The sequence below is a fragment of the Lacerta agilis genome, chromosome 15 (genome assembly GCF_009819535.1).
Source record: "Lacerta agilis isolate rLacAgi1 chromosome 15, rLacAgi1.pri, whole genome shotgun sequence".
Lineage (NCBI taxonomy): Eukaryota > Metazoa > Chordata > Lepidosauria > Squamata > Lacertidae > Lacerta > Lacerta agilis.
Window position 1 is genome coordinate 38,120,166 of NC_046326.1, and position 20,090 is coordinate 38,140,255.

Consider the following 20,090-nt stretch of genomic DNA (forward strand, 5'->3'; position numbering starts at 1 on the left):
GCTGATTTCTCAGCACAGCTGGTTAAAGAAATCAGCCGATTATAAAAGATTTTGGGGCTCATAGCAGACCCTTTCCCTTTTAGAGAGTGGAAGAACAAGCATTGAAGATTTAGATTGAGAATTCAAGCAAACTCTTATTACAGGTTGACTTATCATTAGATCTTTCCTCTCCATGGCCTGCCAATCTAATGCCAGTAATGGTCCAGGAATTCAGCATGTGTATGTGCCAGGACAGGGTATCTGTGGCCCTCTGGGTGTTGCTGGTCTACAACTCCCATCACCCTTGACCATCTGCCACACTAGTTGGGGGTAATGGGAGTCATAGTTCCAAAACATCTGGGGAGCTGGGTCACTGGCCGCTGTGGAGGTTTGTGTGTGAAAAATGAGGAATACAACATCCACACTGCCTCTTTGAAAATGGTGCCTGCTGCAAGCTCCTACCCACAGCATCCTTTAAAAAGGGGTGGGTGGGTTGAATAAATGCAACCTGGGCTCTGCAAATGTGAACTAGGACGTTCCTGATTGCAGATTGACTTCGGCCCCCTGCCCCCAATGGCAATAACTGCTCACAAGGAGGGGGGGGGGAGCAGGCTGCAAAAGGGTACTGTAAAAATTCATGTCCTTTGATAAAATAGTAAAATGCCCAGTGAGTTTCAGTGAAAACGTTCCTCAAAAATTCAACCTATTGTATATACTAGTAAAGACAACGTTTATCAGTGTTCTAACAAGATTCTTAAATGTATGCTTCCTTCCAACTCTTCAGTATATTTGCACTGAAGCTGATGAGTGTTTAACTATACTTCCCACAGAAGAACTGCTGGCCCTTCAGCTGCTGTTGGACTACAACTCCCATCATCCCTGACCATTGGCCATGCTGGGTTGGGGCTGATGGGAGTTGGGAGTGCCACCATGTCTCAAGGGCCACAGATTACCCAAGCTTGATTTCCTCAAAGTCCATTCAACTGATCAGTTAGGGTGCCTTTACATTTTCGCCTGTACAGGTCGTTTTCATCTGTACCTCGTCATTTAGAGAGGGGGGAAAATGGCTTCTAATGTCTCATGACCTTTGATAAGAGTTTTTTGTTTTGTTTTAAACCACCCCTTTGGAAGCGGGAAGGAGTTTCCCGTCACCAGCCCTGCTTTGGAAGATTTCATTTAAGATCATTTACAAGCAGTGCGGCAGCAAAGCGTTGAAGTCTGGGCGGTGGGCCGGCCTCCCTTCGGACACTACGCAGCTGGCTTCTTGCTGTATTCTTACGTTACCTCTCGGCAAATGGTGAGGAAACATCCTCAGGCTCATCATACCCATGTTCACCCAGATGTTGGACTGCTGCGTCCGGGTGGCGGGCTGCTGCCTCAGGAAGAGCAGGTAGCGCGGGAAGAGTTCCAACTCAGGCAGGTTGGTGTTGTTGTTTCTGATCACCTGGGGAGGGGAGGAAGAGTGTTCCCGGTTGAGAGGCTGGCAAGACTACCTCCTATGCAATCTATGTGGGGCTGCCCTTGAAAAGGACTCAGAAACTTCAACTGGTCCAAGTTACTGCAGCAGCCAGATTACAGTCGTACCTTGGAAGTCGAACAGAAGGTCCTGCAGCCAATCGGAAGCCGTGGGAGCCCTGTCGGATGTTTGGGTTACAAAGAACATTCGCAAAGTGGAACACTCACTTCCGGCTTTGCAGCGTCTGGGAGCCAAAATATCCGAGTACCAAGGCGTTCGGTATCCAAGGTATGATTGTACTGGCTGGTGATCTGTTTAGATTTCATATAGCCCTGGGTTGAACCAGCTGCACTGATTCCCAGTTAATTTCTGGGGCCAATTCAAGTAGTTCATGTCAGATACATCTTTATTTCGGCCATAAGCCCACACAGATAGAAATAGCTCATATCATAAAAACATAAAAGCACAGACACACATTTCTGGAGCATAAGTAAAATATAGCTATAAATCACAATCTTTAAATATGTCAGTATATGATTTGAAGGAATAAAATCAATAATCGTGTAACATTCCAGCATGTCTCTTATACGAGAGAACTGAAATCAGAAATCTTGCTACCTACAGTGTTCTATGCGGGTCATTGTCTTGCAGCACACATGCTAAATGAGATTCAGATGGATTATTAGCAATCTCCAAGATTATTGGATTCAGAATGCTAGTCCGAGCTGCAGTGTACAGGGGGCAATTAAACATTATATGGTACAGGGAGTAGTTCATGTCAGTGCTTAAAACCTCGAACAACTCAGGCTAAATACCTGAAAGACTGCCTCTTTCCCGACAGACCTTCCCGGATGCTAAAATGACAGACTAACCCTCTTGGTTATTCCACTGCCCTCAGAAGCTCAGGGGATGGCAGCCGAGTAGCACAGAGCTACTCTTGATTCTGGATGGCAACTTCTCTCAGCCTTGCCCAAAATACTGAGGAACCTGGAACTTTCTACACAGAGAGACTGTGCTCTTCTCGGAGCACTACTCCCCCTTTCACTTATTTGTGGCACTGGCATACTGTCCAATTAACCTTGCCCTCTGGACAGTTAACCAAGAGTGCACTGGCTAAATGCACTCATGAAGCTTGCCTGGCACACACAAAATCTGGCCTGTTTCAGGTCATGAAAGACGCCTGTTTCCATGGAGAATGTGTGGGAGATGTTTAGTGTTGAATCTGGGCTTTGTCAAGCTTTGGAGTTAACAGCCAGCAGACAGAAGCTTGAGCAGGCTGGCTTCAAAATCAGCGAAACCATTTGTCCAGCTCTATGTAATACACCCCCCCCCAAAAAAAACCCAATGTGAACAGAAGCAATACAAAAACCTGTTTAGGAAACCATTGCTCCCTGATTTAAAACTGGCACACATCAAAATAACCCATAAACCAGGGGTAGGGAACAGGACCCAGTTGATGGACTAGATCCCGAGCATCCTCACCCCAACCCCAGTGGACTACTTTGACCAACCTGTCAATCACCTGGTATCAGGGAACCCATCTTCAAAGGAAAGAATTGGGAGCCAGGTCTAGGCCAGGCTGAAAAGGACACCAGTCATGGAGCTCCCAAGTGGAACAAATCCCAGTAGGGCTTGCAATTGGCTGCAGATTTAGAAGTATATAAGCCCCACTTGCCACCAGGAGTCGATAAGACTCAATTGTCCTGTCTTCACTTGTCACACCTGGCATCGTATATGATGGTGGACATGCATCAAAAGGGGGGGAACCTCATAGAGATAAAATTAGGACCTCTGGTTGACATGTGAGGGTGTCATCAGAAACTCCAGATACAGTTTGACCCTTGTGCTATAAATCCCCTAAACAATAAACCACTTCGGAGATTTTTAAAATGATTATTCCCCACCCCACACAAGAGAGACAAAGTACACTGATTGAACTTCACAGCTCTGACTGAATTGGAAAATATATGAATCGTAAAATGCTATTTCCCCCGTCCCAGCCTTTAAAAACACCCTGCGGACGCTTCATCAATGGTCAGAGACACTGAGAGCATGGTGGCATGAATGAATGTGAGCACCTGGGCCAGGCTAATTGGAGAACTCGAGGACAGTGGCCCTTTTCAGTACTTACTGGTCTCGGCAAAGACAGGTTTGCGCCGTACCAATGGTAAAGAGCCCTCCATACTGGTTCTGGGACCATTTCATAACTCTTCCCTTGAATTAACTGAGGAGACTGCTTTAAACGACCGCCTTCCAGAGTCAACGATGGAGCCTTCAAAAAAGAGTGGGGGGAGGGGGATGTCAGATCTTGAGCACTTCAAAACTGCCAAACCTAAAAGGGTGCAAACCTTGGACTAAATGAAGCAAATGATTGCTGGAACACCTGCTAACAGGTGAGCTACCTTTTGTGAGAGTATCCCATTTCACATAAGCACCAGCAGCAGCAGTGCTTCTACATATTTGCTCATCATGGCAAATCTGCCCCTGAGCTTGCAATGAGAACCATTCTCTCTCCTAACCTTATTAATTTTGCTAAAATATTTTTACCGTGCTCTGCAGCCAAAAGGGCTTCCCAGAGCAGCCTGCAATGATCAGTAATGAAACAACCCCTGTTTCGGCTGACAATTGAAAAGGTGTGGCATGAAAGGAAAAGTGAACGGGAAGGAGGAGGAAAATAACAAACTCAAGCATTAGTTGCTAACTTACAAAGCCATATTATGTCTTGCAAGGAGGGGCAAAGCTTCCAGCAATTGTTCCTTCCTTGCCCGATGGATGGAGCCAGGATGGTCTCTTTCCACCCCCACCCCCAACCTTAATGTTCTCTCTTCTGCGAGGCAGGGAGAGCAGCCTCCCAGTGTATGTTGGTCCCCTGCCCGGTGGCAGAGTGTACTGCCCTTCAGTTTGGGAGCTTCAGAAGTGGACAGGGATCATTGCAGCAATTATATGGAGATCCCCAATACTCTCCCCAAGGTTAAAAGGCAGATTGGCTGCTGCATTCCAAGGGCATGCAGAGCACCCAAAGCAGCAATCCCCTTGCTTCCCATTGCTGTAGCACCTGAAATGCTTCAATTTCCCAGAGCCAACTCAAACCTGGCAACCACAGTTTGGGGCTTCACTAGCAAGACCAGCCAAGGGTTGCAGACCCACATGAGTGCCAACTGTCGCTCAAAGCACATGTCACTCCAGTTGGTTTATCAGCTACAGCCATTCTTGGACCATGAAAGTTTGGCTTCAGTGATCCATGCGCTGATAATCTCCTGGATTGATTACTGCAAGGTGCTCTACATGGGGCTGCCCTTGAAAAAGGCTACAACTGGGACAGCAGCCTGGTTGCAGGACAGCCAAAGGAGGGCCCATCATTCCATTCCTGATAGCGCTGCTATTTCAAAACTGTCATTTTTTAATTATAGTTTTTGGACATGGTCTGATCAGATTTTGTGTTGTTAGCTGCTCTGGGCATCCTTTGGGAAGGAAAGGTGAGACAGAAATGTACTAAAGTGGGCTTTGAAAAACATTTACATAAATAAGAACCCTAAACATGACAACACAACGCATAATGATGCGCAGATTAAACTAGATTATGTAACGAAATAAGTCACTCGGATATTTCCTAACACCGCCAGCGCCATTACCTTTGTTGGGTCTTGCGTTACAAGGGGCTGGTTATCAATCGCTCCAGGCCGCTGTGGATTGAGCTGCAGCAAAATGTTCCCATTGGATCCAAGCAGGCACTGATTGTTGTTGTCCGAAGAGTTAAACTGGCGGGGAAAGCATATCTCGGCACTAGGAGGCAGGGTGTAAAGGAAATCTGGAAGGGGAGGCACAAAGAGAGGATGGAAACAATCCTTACTGCGGAGTTGTGGCTAGAACACCGGTCACCAGCACGCCCGGTTAAAGAGAGGCAGGAGAGATTCAAAGTAAAACAACCCCTTTGAAATAAGGCATGGGAACTCCCAATTGGATTAAGGCCTTTAAAATACCCGACTCTATTTTTGACCCCCAAATTATTCAAAGCTACACCTGCAAAGTGACAGCTTGAATCATTTATGTTGTCCAACCTTTATCACCACGCAAATTTATAGGTTGTTAAGACTTCTTGGGGGAGGGACCTGTCCTCTTGAGCTTTGTATAGTGCCAGGCACATTGGGCATTATCTAGAAAGACATTCTTCCCCCATGTCATCTGGTGATGCTCTGCTCCCAACTCCCATCAGCCCCAGTTTCTAGGGCCAATAAGCAGGGATGACGTGTGAGTCTAACAACCTACCTGAATCTAGAACATATGGAGGGTGACAGTTTCCCCACCCCTGCACTAAATGCCCAGCCTTTATTTGTTGCGAAGTTGCTTTGTGGTTCTGATATGTTAGTTACTGTGGCTCTGGTGTGCTGGCTGTAGCATACGAAAATAAGTAGGGCCTGCTGGATTAGTCCAAAGGCCCATCAAAGACAGCCAGGTGCTCACAGGAGTGAGGTGTGCCATATCATAGTAGTTACCAAGCCTGGTCAGACAGGAATTGAGAGTCTGGGGATCAACTCAGTTCGCTCTTGAACAATGAATGGGCCTTATTGAGGAAGCCAGACTGGAGTAAGCAGCTTCATAGGATGAGGCACAACTCTACTGGCCCACTGGAACAAGGACGGGGAACCTTTCTGATCCTCCAGATGTGGCCTGACTACAACTTGCATGACCCCGGTCATTAGGCCATGCTGGCTGGGGCTGATGGGAGCTGGAGTCCAGAAACAGCTGGAGGGCTGCAGGCTTCACATCCCTGACTTATTGTTTCACATACGCTCTTGACGCTTCTAAATTCAAACCACTTTTGAAACTTTTTTTAAAAAATTTAATGCTTACTGCTAGCAGTCTCTGAGGCTTCTGATGCGGTAGAAATGCCATCTGAAAACTTCTCTTCTGTGGCACTGAAGTAATTTAAACGGCCTGTTTTGTCTTCTCCCTGCTCTGGCGCATGGGCTGCAGCACCCGGGAGTGAGTTCTTACCTCTGCTTAAGACAGACGAAGGTTCGATCACAACAGGGCTAGCATCCTAAAATTAGAAGAGGGAAATGGAATTGAATTGCAGGGTGAGGCTCTAGCGGATACTAAGCACATTTAATTGGGGGGTCCTAAGGCTTAAAGAGATGTAACTGGGAAACATTTTGCACAACTGACCACTTCGCTACCCAATGTATCAATCAAATTCAATTCGCTTTTCTTTTGGGGGGACAGGGACGGGGGTGATTTTCAAGTTGCTAGCCCCTCATAATAATGGAGAATGGCTTAACAAGGTAAAGGCCACATCAACTGAAGGATCTGCCAATGAAAGATCCTAAACTAGGCTGTAGGAAGGCAGAGAAGCATTTGTGAACAAGGCAACCCTGCTGGAATGGACCAAAAGCTCATCTAGTACAAACCATCATGTAAAGTGTTCATCGACAGCATTATCCTCATAAATTTGTGCAACCCACTGGTAAAGCGGCCCAGATGAGGGGTCATCACTATGCCTTGTGGCAGCGTAGACAATATGAAGCTAGATTGACCAATGGCCTGACTTAGTGTAAGGGTCTTACTGGAAATGTTGGGGATTGGACATGCAGTCTAAACACAGAAGGGCATGAACCCTATTTCTTAGCTACATTCACGAGGACCAGAAGCTGGACATCTTAAAAAAGGAGGCTGAAAATGGAAGCAAAAAGCTGTTGAGAACTAGCAGAATGCTTTCACCCAAAGACTGACAAACAGGGCAGAAAAAGAAGAGTCTGAAAGCTTATTGGAACTTCAGAGCAAAAATCTGGGAGAAGGCACTGGTGGTTTTGGAAAGCAAATGGCTCTCTAATGGACCTGGGAGGCACTTTAATCGCCATCTCCCCTGCACACAAAATGTTTACTAATTAGTTGACTGATTAAATATAATCTCTTCCACTCCCCCACTCCAAAACAAATGTTTCACTCACATAGTTGACATATTCTTTCCACTGCTGCCACCAAGGCATCGCAATAAGAAACCAGTTGTGTCCTTGCTGAAGGCCATATCTACTTTCTCGTTCTAACCAGCCCCTAGGTCAAGAAAAACAAACCAAAACAGATCAGAATAATATGCAATAATAAACCCAACTATATGGTGCTTTCATGTGTTCAAGTAAGGTAGGAGGTGACTATTATCCCTATATTGCAAATGAGGAGAATGAGGCTGGGAGAGAGTGTGGGCAGTGGGGAGGCATACCTGATGATTTGTCCTTCCTCTTCTGGAGTGGCAGGCCTTAGACCTAAGACTATATGGCACACCTGGAGACAAAAAGGAAGAAGACAGGCCAATTTAAAGCAAGAATAGTAAGTCTGGAGCAGAGGAATGACTAGCAGAGGTATCACTAACACCTCTCCTGCATATGCTTGAATACATATTATGTATTGGCAGAAGGGGAAGACTCATGGATGTTAACCACTGCTTCCAATAGTTCCTTGTTTTTTCAATAGCTTCCCACTCATGAATTTTGTGGTCCTTTCTCTTCTCTTTACTGCTGTAATTAAGCACTGGATCCTGCTCCCCAGTCCATTTCTAGTTTGGGAAACGTCACTGTTGAGTAAGGACCAAAAGTCTGACAGAGTCAGCAGCTTCCTATTTCCTAAGAGAGCGGCCCTTGATAAGCAGATGGCTTCACTGGTGGCAGAAACATCTGGCTAAAGCATCCAAAGCTGCAAATGACTTGATTCAGAAGTCATGCCAAACCATGGTTTGTGCTGGCTTCAATGCTGCTTTTCTTTTCCATCCTCTGACAGTTCATAAATTGACTCCTGCCTCCACACTGCAGCAGTCTCTGAAAGCAGAGCAATGCCAGCAACTATGATTTCTATGATGCGGATGCCAAGCCCAGCTACAGTTAGTACAGTTAGCTACAATTAACACTAAATTTACCAGCTGATTGCAAACCACGGTTTGTGCCAATTCAGGCACCACGACAAAGTACAGTTAACATTCCTTAGCTGTGCTTTATTGCGATGTCGGAAGTCGGCCAGTGACTTCCCAACAGGGCAGGCAAAAACTGCAGACTTTAATTCACCCACCATGAGAGAGGAGGGCAAGACAACGAAGAAGCAGACTTGAACGGCATAGTGATATGCATGGAAGAGTCAGAGCCATTTACTGAGAGCTGCATTTTAAGACACCAACATTGTATTCCGCCCCCTTAGCTGGGCGATCATCAGAAGATTTACACTGTCTTCTTTATGCAGTTCTCGAGGCCACCAATTTGAATCCCAGCAGGAAACCTTTTTGGGATTTAAGCTGATACTACAGTGCAAAAAATTGCATTCTGCTTTATGAATAAACAACAACAAGAGAGTCATTAGCCGGCAGGAAGCGATATAGATTTCCCTAAGCACAAAACAACTGGCCTTTCTTTCAAAATCATTATAAACCACACGGCTGTAGTCGCAGCTGAGTTTGCCGTGATTATTTTACAAGACGTACTGGTGGGGGTGGGGGAGTGACTTCTACTAGGGAGGAAGAATTCTTAAAAATTACAGCAAGGCCAGATTTGGGGGGGGGGCTGGGTCACCTTTTCCTCCACCTCGTCTGTTCCGCTAGGATGAAAATTTGCTCGAGCTGCACAGGGGCAAAACTAAAACTAAAAAATGACCCTCAAAGAGGAGTAACAGAAATATTTTAAACACTGCACTACAAGAAAAAGGCTTGGAAAACTCAAACTGGAAAGAGATTGCTATGTTTCCATACAAAGATGCTTGTGTGTTAAGAGCTTCTGGTGATATTCTGCTTTGCATGCTCCTGTCTTCAGAGGTGCATGGGGGGGGGGGGGCGCGCCTAGGTAGATATTGGCCCAGGCTGCACAATACTGATCTGGGACCAACAACAACAACAAACTTTATTTATTTGCATAGCCCACAGGCCGTTGCATCAAAAAGACACATATTACAGATACTGATAAAAAACCATATATAACCAATAAAATGAGCTGAATCGGATTCGGCACAATTAAAACAAGAAGAAATGAGATCTTAATTATGAGGGGGCACTGTTATTCAGCTGGCAGCCCTCAATTTCATGGCCCTCTCAACAAATCTGGCTACCTCCTCCGTTGTCTGGGTATTCTGGTCTGCCAGGAGGAAAAAACATGATCTGGGACCATGTAAATGTATGGGCTCCAGAGAGAAACTCGCTCCCATTTTGCTTCTCCAATTGACTCCCCCGCCCCCGCGCCAAGCTAAGCCAAGGTTTGGGTTTAGTGTGTCATCTAAGCTGGAACGTAGTTAAGCTTTCTCCTCACTAACCATGTGCTGCGTTGGCCAAGGTTTGCAGGGTGGGGAAGGGAGAATAGTGGCTCATGATGTTGAGTCACATGATGTTGGTAAGCTGTCGCTTGAGCTTGCTAGGTCATGTGAGCCGGGCCACAGGGGTGTTTTCTACACTGGTATCTTGACTTTTGAAGACCAGCTCCAGGCCAGTAGGGTGTTATATTTTAGGTGCCAGTGAGAAATTGTTTTTATAAATGAATAAATATCCAAGCTTTTGGGGCAGCTCTGAAATTGGTAATTCATGCTGGCCTTAATGCTGGCCGCACCTGCTCTTAGATGGCTTTAAAACTGAGATTAGGAAAATTAATAAACTACGGACCTATCAATGGCTGTTAGTCATAACAAGCCTCCGTTTTCAGAGACAGTATACCGACATGTGGCTCGCGGAAGATTTCCCCTCCCTGCACTAGACCTTCCATTCTCATGCTCCATTGTATTCAATTTGCTTTATTGCAATGGATTGTTTTGTTTACGAGAGAGCGGGGAGCTATTTTGTTCTGTGTTGCTTTGAGGACCAATTATTACTGAAAAGGTAGGATATAAATGTCTTAGAATAATGACTCTTTAATTGAGTGGCGACGGGACAGGGAGCCTGCAACATGTAGTTCTGCATGTGCTGGTGTGACACGCACTCACACTTGGATTTGCAACACATTTGCAGACCGACCAGCCAGGATTTAGAAGATTGAACCCACTTAATACAAAATGCAAGAGCTGTTATATCACTGAACACTTCTGCATTCCTGTGTGAGTCTCACTGAATTTTTCACTTTGAAAAAAAAACAACCCAACAGATTGTGCTTGAAGGGATCCCAAGATGCCAGAATGCGTAGAAACTAAAACTCGGCATCAGTCAGGCAAGGAGAAGCATCTCCGCAAAGCTCACGCTACAGGAAAAAAAAGAGACAGGCAGAACTAGGAACGCTCAGCACAACAGCTGACGCAGCAATCGGCATCCCACGGCCGCAAAAAAAGCAGGCAGGCAAAGCTACTTTTAATTGCTGTACAGTTGGGGTTTGCAGCCTGAGTGGAACTTACCTGGAAAAGGAGATTCAGAAATTCGTTGGCAAGAGCACTCTTCACACTCCAGATTTGGTAGTCTTCCAGCGTAAGGTGGCCGAGCTGAAGTAAAGAAGGAGGCAGCAAAGAGAATCTTTGAGCATTTCTCCAAGCATCTGCCCAATATTTACACACAAACAAATAAATAATGAACATTGTAAAGCATGGGTAGAGGCCCTTCAGCCCTCCAACCTATTAAAGCCCACCAGGAGTCCCAATTTTGTCTACAAGGCAGTTTTCCCTCAAACCCTGCCCATTGATACAGCCACAGCTGCAAAGGAACCATCAGGTGAGAAACGGTGCACGCCTGATTGTTCATCTGCAAGCTGGGTTTACACTCAGTCCCTTTTAAATTTGATAAAAAATACAAGCCCTGTTAGGGCTAATTTCACTCAGGAGCTCCCAGAGTTTTGAGTGCAAGCAATGCTTGCTTTTGGCATTTAATTCAGCACCAAAGGCAAGCCCTGCTTCTGACAGGCATAGAGGGACAAGATTATTCTTTAACAGTCACAACTTTGGTTTTGACAAGTGGGCTGGAAAGGAAGAAATGAAGAATGTGGAGTGACCTCTTGCTACTTTGAAGTGTGATCACTAGACATTTCATGATTATCAGGTGCCAAAAATGGTCCAGGAGAGTGGAATTGTTCCCCAGCAAGATCCAGTTCCCCATTCCCTTCTTTAAAAAGGACACAATATGCAGTTTCATATCAAGGAAGGCTACTGGTGAAAATACTTTCAAATGGATCTGAAAACCAAAGGGAGCAGCAATTTTTCACATTTACATAGGCCTGAACTGACTATGGTTTCCTCCAAAGAAACCTGGGAACTACCGATCCTCAAGGCCTTATTCCAGCCATCCGTATTACAAATAGACTCTTCCACAACAACACATAACTCCTGACCCCAAAGGTACACAGGCCCTGCATTGTGCACCTCAAAACTTGCATCCTGAGCAGAGACACAGTCGGAGCCTCCTCTCAGTCTGAACAGCAACAGAAGTTTAAGCTTGGTGGTAGAACAGCTCCTTTGCAAGCATACAGCTCCAACATATAGCTCCTCTTGTAAAACATTGTTTTAAATGGAACATAGTATTCCATACTTGTATATAACATATATGACTAGCACATGCATTCTTTCATCTGATTTATGCATCTCAAAAAAGCAAGAATTCCCAAGGAGTGGGGGACTCATTAAGACTGCATTCTAAAATTTATTCCAGTCACTGTTAATCACCCCTTGTTATATAACATCCCCTTCATTCTAGGTATCTAATCCACTTGTGCAAAAACGAACTTCTCATATCCATAACCAACTATACTTGGCTACTCCACTTACAGGCCATTTCCATTCTTGCAACCTACTACTGGGTTGAACACTTATCAACTCACTACGACCCACTGTTACAGCGGCAATTATCCATGCTTGCCGGGGCTGGTAGAAGTTGTAGTTCAGCAATATCTGGAGGGGCAAAGGTTCTCTACACCTGACAGAATGGAATGGAAAAACAGACTAGCAGGCTCTTACCTTGGTAGTGTCATGTGCCTTCAAAACAGCTTCTACTATGTCCGGCAGGTTCATGTGCAGCTCCTTGGGAGGGAAGAGGAAAAAGAATGACCCTAATGGACAGCTGAAGGTCATTCAACCTTCCATAGAAAAGCTTAGAAGCAAAAAATAATAACATTTTATCCACCCATTTTATGCAATCTCTGGATGATCCACCAGTTTACAAACCTAAAAAATCAGTTTCCAGTTAGCACAACAGTAAAGGCATCTCTCTTAAAAACCGATCTGCTCATGTTAAACCACTAAAATACTGGCACTCATCAAGTTTGCTCCTCTCCTTGATACAGAGAATGAAGGAAAAAGAAGCATTTTAGATGTGCAAGCTGCAGTTCTTTTTTAAACCCCCCCCCTTTTTTGCATGCATGCTGGCAGGACATTTTAAAAGACAAAGCAACTTTTGAGTGCAAAAACTTACAGGAATGTCATCTGTACGGTTATCTTTCCAGACTTCCAAAAGGGCAACCACCATGTCTTCAAGTTCAACGCGAGACAAAACCCCGTCTCGGTCAATGTCAAAAACCTTGAAGCAAACTAAGGGAAAGAGAAGAGAACTTGTTCTAACCAACAGCTATGCAGTCAATTAGGACACAGTTAAGGTTCAGAGGAGGAACAGGGTTCAATGGCACAGCAACAAAGCTCAACTTGACGGAAACTTCATTCCCATTGTGAATAGGAGGGGTAGCGCTTGGGGTTGATTCTGATTGGCACAACCATGAGGGCAAAGGTTTAAAGGCCCCTCCTCACATTGTCCAAATATAGCTTATTCCTCACCCAATACACTGGGCCAGCGTGTGTGGAAGGACCAAGGTTTGTAAGCTTTGTGGAAGAGTTTTGCATGCGGAAGATCCCAGATTCAATCACCTGCATTTCCAGGGAGCAGTGGGAAGGTCCCCTGCCTGAAAACCTGGAGAGCAGCTGCCGGTCAGTGTTGACAATACTAACCTGGATGGGCCAACAGTCACACTTGGTTTAACAGTCACCCATGTTCCTATAAAGTAAAGGAGCAATGGAAGCAGATATGGGGACCTGCCCAGGCCATCCCCCTCACTGACTCTGCTCTGCACCCTCCTGTAGTGATTCTACTTTGCTGTAATGCATCCATGAACCGTGGAAATACCTCTTGCTTGTCTGGATGGAATGGCATGGGTCTCTGGCTACACCCACCACTGGAAGGTATCCACCTCCACCTCACCCCCCAAAAAAGTTGCCTCTTGCCATAAACTATGGCTTACTGTGAATAAGCATAATGCTAGTGTGTACTGTCCTATCATTCCTCTTAGGCTCCTCCCTTAGAACATAAAGTATCTAGGCATTTCAATAACAACAAATAGTTTAGACCTGTTAAAAGAAAACTACGGGGAAAAATGGAGACAAATTAAAGGAAAATTGGAAATATGGTCTAAATTAAAAATATCACTACTCGGTAAAATCTCACTGGTGAAAATGGGGGTACTATCTAAAATGAACTATCTGTTTCTGAACTTACCACTATTAGGGGGGACAGACTACTTTAAAGAATGGAAAAAAGACATCGCAAAGTTCATCTGGAACGGGAAAAAACCCCGAATAAAACATAAAAATTTAATAGACAGCAGGGAAAGAGGGGGTTTCGGATTACCAGATTTAAGACTGTACCATGATGCGGCAGCACTATATTGGATCAAGGACTGGATAGAACTGAAAAATAACGATTTATTAGATTTGGAGGGAGAAGGGCTGGGGTTTGGCTGGCATTGGTACCTTATGAAAGAGAAAATAAACAAACAAAACATCTTTATGAATAATATCATCAGGAGATCGTTATTTGGAATCTGGCTAAAATATAAAAGGTACTTCGAGACAAAGGTTCCTTGGTGGTTATCCCCCCTAGAGATGGTGGCAGTAAAAAAAAGGAATATGGATTCCAATTGGCCTACTTATAGAGATTTATTGGAGGAAAAAGAAGGAGAATTAAAATTAAAGACATACGATGAATTGAAAGAGTATTTAACTAGCTGGCTCCAATATTTCCAAATAAACCAAAAATTCCAACAAGATAAAAAAATTGGATTTGCAAAAGGGAAATCAAAATTAGAGGAAATTTTATTGGATTCGCAAAAAAGCTATACAAAAAAATTATACAAAATATTATTGCAATGGGAGACAGAGGAGGAACAAATCAAAGAAGCCATGATAAGATGGGGCCGAGACGTAGGCCGTCCAATAATGCTAGAGAAGTGGGAAAAATTATGGAGGAGGGATAACCATCTAACCCCAAATTACGACATTAAGGAAAATTTATTGAAGATGCAATATAGATGGTACCTTACACCGGTCAAACTGGCAAAAATTTACAAGAACGAAAACAATGAATGCTGGCGATGTAAAAAAGAAGTAGGTACATTCATGCACATGTGGTGGTCTTGTAAAGAAATTAAAGTGTTTTGGGAAATGGTATATAAGGAGATAAAGAAAATGGTCAAATATTCCTTTAGAAAAAGTGTGGAGTTATTCCTTTTAGGAATGATGGAGAATGAAATACAGGCTAAAGATAGACACTTATTACTATATGCCACGGTCTCGGCGAGATTGCTGGTAGCGCAAAATTGGAAGACTCAAAGAGTACCGGAAAAAGAGGAATGGCAATTAAAATTATTGACTTACTATAACTGGGCAGTAAAATATGAAGAATTACAAGGGAAAGGTAAATTGGAGACAGAAAAGAATTGGGAAACGCTTAAAAATTATTTTAAATTATATGTGAAGAGAGCCAACCTCTTGGCAGAATGGTAAAGATCCAAATGAATAAGATATAAAAGAAAATTGGATAGATATAAAGACGTGCGAACAGACTAATGGATACTAAGGACAACATGTAAGGTAAACTGTGAAGCAAAGGGGAGGGGAGGGGGGGAATGAAGGAGGGAGGGGGGAGGGATGGAATGTGGAATAAGTTGTAATAAGTTGTTATGATTTGGCAAATTCTTGTGATGCATATTTTTGCTATGATTAATTTTTGTTGGTCTGTGGTTTGTGTAAAATTTGAAAGAAATAAAGGAGAAAAGGAAAAAAAAAGAACAAAAGGGAGCAAAAAACTGTGAACCTTGTTTAACATAAGCATCCAAACCAGGGTCATGGTTTGCTTCTCGCTAGACAAACATTGGTTTCTGAAACCACAATACTGGGTTCCAGCAACACAATAAGCAACACCAGGAGAGGAGCAAAGTGGAAGAAATTGGGTAGCATGCTGTTCTTCCACATAGTTTATGGCTTACCATGATGTGCAAACAGAGGCATGTAGTAGACATTCAGTTCACTCTCCATTTTTTAAAAAAATCATATATTGGTATTTCCAGGACAAAGTAACATCATGCACTATACATACATGGGCGTAGGCTTCCGTGCCACAAAGAGCGCAAACTGTTTGTGCTTATGAATATTTTATTGAAGAGAAATTAAAATCCACAGAAAATAAGGTTATTGCCAACCAGCAAACAAGACAGCCTCTTCTAGAGAATTGATTATAATTGGCATAAAATGAGAGAGTAACTCACAATAATATATCGGATTAATAGAGCCAGGAGACAAACGGGAATTAGCATTTAAAAGCCCTCATTTTTAAGGCTGTTACATGAGATTAAAAAGAAGAAATCTTTAGCAAGGAAGCTTGGCACTGTTTCACACATTATTAGGGTGAGCTAAGCTAGGTTTGACCACTCAATGGGGAACTACAGCTGTATTAGCTTTTCGAAGACTGCATCATCCATACTTTTAGCTGTTATTTCACTCATTTAAGCCCTGCATCTCCTGTGCTTGAGTCAGCTTACAAGATCAATCACAGAAACAGCAACCACTGCATTAAAGCCCAGGAACAAATCAGACTCAGCAGACAACAAACACTTCACAAAAGGTGGATCTTGCACCCTCTTGTGAAATGCTGTTAAGAGATTGGCTCTGGCAAACCTCTGAGAGGTCACTCCCAAGCTTCAGGGCCAGTGCTGTGAAGGCCAGACCACACACAATGAGAGTTCAAATAGAGGCCCTAGAATAGTGGCTCCGAATTAGCTAAGTACTGCAGGCCCCTTGGTTTTCAAAAACCAAGCCATGGACCTCCTACTTTTGAAAATGTTGCTATCTTTGTGATAGTTTTTGTTATGTGAATGGTGCCACCATATTCTCCAATATGTCCCAGTGCAAAACTGGGACACGCCTCTTCAAGACTGCGCTCCCGCACGAGTCACATGACCCGCAAGAGAGCGCACCGCCCAAAATAGTGTGCTTTGGGGTGCCATGATCTCATGCGAGATATGTGCCCAGCTATGATCTCATGCGTTTTGGGGCATTGTGCTCTCATGCGAAAACATGGCCCCCAAAACGGGATGTCCCAGACGGTTGATGAATCCCCTGCCACGGATCCCCTTGAGTGGGTTATGTAGACCACCAATTGGGAACTACTGCCCTAGAAGATCTTAATTGTTAAGGGGGAATATCAGCAAAAGGCAGTCCTGTAAGGCCTAAGAGCCCAGCATCCCAGGGCTCACCGCAATCCTGCATCCTGTTCTCACAACACCCAAATTGATGCCTATGGGAAGCCTGTAAGCAGGACCAGAGTCTCTGGAATATGTTGGTCCCGGGGTTATGAAGGGCTATGAAGGTTGAACAAGTTAAGGGGGCACACTTAAAAATGCAGGAAGTTCTATTTTGCATACTCACATTTCTGCCTTTCAGCCAGCGGTCCCCTGCAGCAGGCTGAGAGTCCGCAGGAGATTTCTTTGAAGTCAATGTGATTGTCACGATTTTCATCAAAGGCATTAAAAAGACCTGCCAAGTAGACAGCAGCAGAAGCAAAAGCAAAAGGTCAGGTTCCAACCAGCATAGAGATTAGCCTATCCCAGATAATCATATCTTGGTTTAAGAAGCCAAGGTATGCACAAGCCTATTGCCCAAGCGTGCAGCTCCTTCGCAGTGTGTCTTAATAAGCCAGGAAGTCTCTCAATCAGTTTCCTGTTTCAGCTGAACTAGGAAACTTCAGTTGCCAGGCTTGAAGTTGGTTTGAGATCCTGACTTGTTCAGAATCTGCTGGCCTAAGTTTCCTGATATGGCTGAAACAGTAAACTATGGCTAAATGACAGACTTCTTTGGATTATCAAGGCATGCAGCGAGGGGAGGAGCAAAAAGGCTGCATGTGTGAACAACAGGCTTGTGCATCCCTTACATTAAAAAGCCAAAATAGAATTATCTGCTTGTTCCATTCCTACCTCCAACATTTCAACCAAGTGTCAAATTATGAAGAGTTGCCAGGTTGCAGCTCTGCCATCCCAACTTCAAAACACAGTAACAGAAAACTAGGGCAAATGAATTGCATTGTCTTTTAAGAGATGCCACCTGCTGGGCATCTACCTTTCCAACCCATCCCTTTCCCTAATACTTACCCTCACCATTTGTATGGGGCAAACTGCTCCCATCTCTCGGAGAGCAGGAAAATGACAACTCAGGAGTGGGGATGAACAAATGTGTGGACAAGAATGGTCTCGGAGAAGGGGGGGAGTCTACAGCACCCCCCCCTGAGAACCACTTAAACCAAAGTTTTAATGAATGGTGCCCATTCCACAGCAGAGGTTCTTTATGCTGCAGTGTGACACATTTAAAATACTGTCTTAATATACTTTCAAGTCCTTTTAGATTGGCTAACCTGTTAAATGCCCACCCAGAGCTTTTGAGATGGGGCAGGCTGTAAGACTGGCATTGTAGGCTAAGGTAGTCTCATCACCCAGACTCCTAAAAAATAAAATAAAAATATAGATAACCCATGAATGTTCCATACCTTCACCCAGAGATGGATGTATGGGAGGGGAAACCAAAGGGCCAAATGTTTCCAGATCAAAACGTCCTGTCCTGGATTGAGCTTTCAGAAGCCAATACCGTTTTTCAAGATCAATGATATCGGATTCTTCCACTGTGTAAAAAAAAAAAAAAAAAAAAAAAGATCAAAGTCAGTCAACTGAAGATGCGGTTTTAAAGCAGAAGTGTTTCATGTCAGGGCAGCAGAGGCAGACACTTTACGCGGGTCGCAAGATAAATGGAGCCAATCCAGATGTCCAGGTGATGTGGACGCCACACAAATGGTATACAAATTAATTAAATACAAATAATAACAACAGTTTTCCTGGAATACTATTGGCCAAGTAGAACGAAAACTGCTCTGCCAAAACTGAGATAGGAATTCTTTACGCACAACCCAAAAAACGCTGAAGAGAAAAGCAGCAGACACCCAAAAACACCACAGAATTCAACCCTCCTGCCTCTGTCCTCTATGGGAGAAGTTAGGATGTGGTAGACAAACAACTACTGGAAAAACGGTATGTGGGAGTCATCGAAGAGCTTATGTCACACTTACTCTCCTGCCCCCAGGATTACCCCTTTCCTGTGAAACTCCTATATCATGGATAGGGTAACCTATGGTCTTCCAGATTGCTGATGAACTACAGCTCCAATCATCCCTGACTATTGGCCATGCTGCCTGAGGTTGATGGGGAGCTGGAGTCCAATAGCACATGGATGACCATTGGTTCCCGATCCCTGCCCTATATGAACAGGTGAGTGTTGCTCCATCTACTAAAACTTGAGCAGAATACTGGGTGAATCACTCCCTGTTCTAATGCCAACCCTAAAACAGCTAACTCAGGGGGGATAGCAACCTTTTTTCCTGCTGAGGACCACGTGCTGATGGTGGGCATGGCACCTGCTTTTCTCTCCCATCCACTCCATTCCTTAATTTTTGCCTGAGGGCCAGAGCTTTCCCATCCCCAACTCGCTGTGTGTATACTTACAAGGCTCTTTAAAGGGGGGGGGGGGCAAAGAGCCATTCTAAGGTTGGAGCTGATCTATTTGGTGGAGCATTGAATTGCCATTGTATAGTTCCTTTTCAGGTCAACCAGAAGAAGATTCATGAAACAGAGATTGAAATCCGGGCATCTCGTCGTTGGGAGTTCCGTTGGGATTGCACCAGCGCAAGTAGACACATAGAGTTTCTCTCATAGACTTATTTCGGAAATATTTGGACTGCTTGGCTTTGAGATACTGAGTTGCGCAGTCATTATTATTTTGGCACTGTATATATATTATTTAAGATGTTATGCGACAGAAGGTGTTGAAATGCTGTACGTTATTGTTAATGAGTTTTTGTAAACTACATACAGAGTTGTTTAGTTAATGAGTTGTAGTGCAGCAATATCCAGAGGGCCACAGATTCCCTACCCTCTGGGGTACAACAATGCAAAATACAAGGAAAGTAAGTTAGAGGACAAGATCAGGACATCTTCAAAGATTTTTCAGCGCCACATTTTTCACTGTCAAACATTTGGGAAAGTTACAGCAGCACCTAAGACTGGTGTACACGAAGCGCTTTGAATATCTAGTAACAAAGCTGTCTATATTAAGCATTGCCATGTGTGATCTCATTCCCAGATGGTCCTGAGCCCTTAAACCCATGCCAGCTTTATAATAGGATTAAACTTCAGCTCTTTGGGCCAGTTTCCACAAAGGGAAAAAAACAAAACAAAAACCTACACACACTTGCAATGGACCACACAGAGAAGCAAGCCGCAAGGCCATTGTACGCTGTGAGTTTCCTCTTTCTCCAGTGGACTAGAAGACGAGAAAGGGCAAGCAGGATGCAGACAAACATAAGCTTTCCTCACCCAACAAGGCCGTCATACATTTGGTAAAATTCAAATGGGCAAGAGCCTTG

At 44.2% G+C, this 20,090-nt stretch overlaps 1 protein-coding gene across 1 annotated transcript in view; it reads right to left on the bottom strand.

Annotated features, from left to right (window-relative positions):
- Positions 1 to 20,090, bottom strand: part of USP32 (ubiquitin specific peptidase 32) — a 119,682-nt gene that overhangs the window by 20,691 nt on the left and 78,901 nt on the right. The window contains 11 exon segments of the mRNA XM_033172171.1: positions 1,306 to 1,423; positions 3,567 to 3,707; positions 5,068 to 5,243; positions 6,287 to 6,476; positions 7,384 to 7,486; positions 7,653 to 7,714; positions 10,778 to 10,861; positions 12,323 to 12,385; positions 12,777 to 12,892; positions 17,054 to 17,161; positions 18,165 to 18,296. Coding sequence (XP_033028062.1) covers positions 1,306 to 1,423; positions 3,567 to 3,707; positions 5,068 to 5,243; positions 6,287 to 6,476; positions 7,384 to 7,486; positions 7,653 to 7,714; positions 10,778 to 10,861; positions 12,323 to 12,385; positions 12,777 to 12,892; positions 17,054 to 17,161; positions 18,165 to 18,296 — 1,293 coding nt within the window.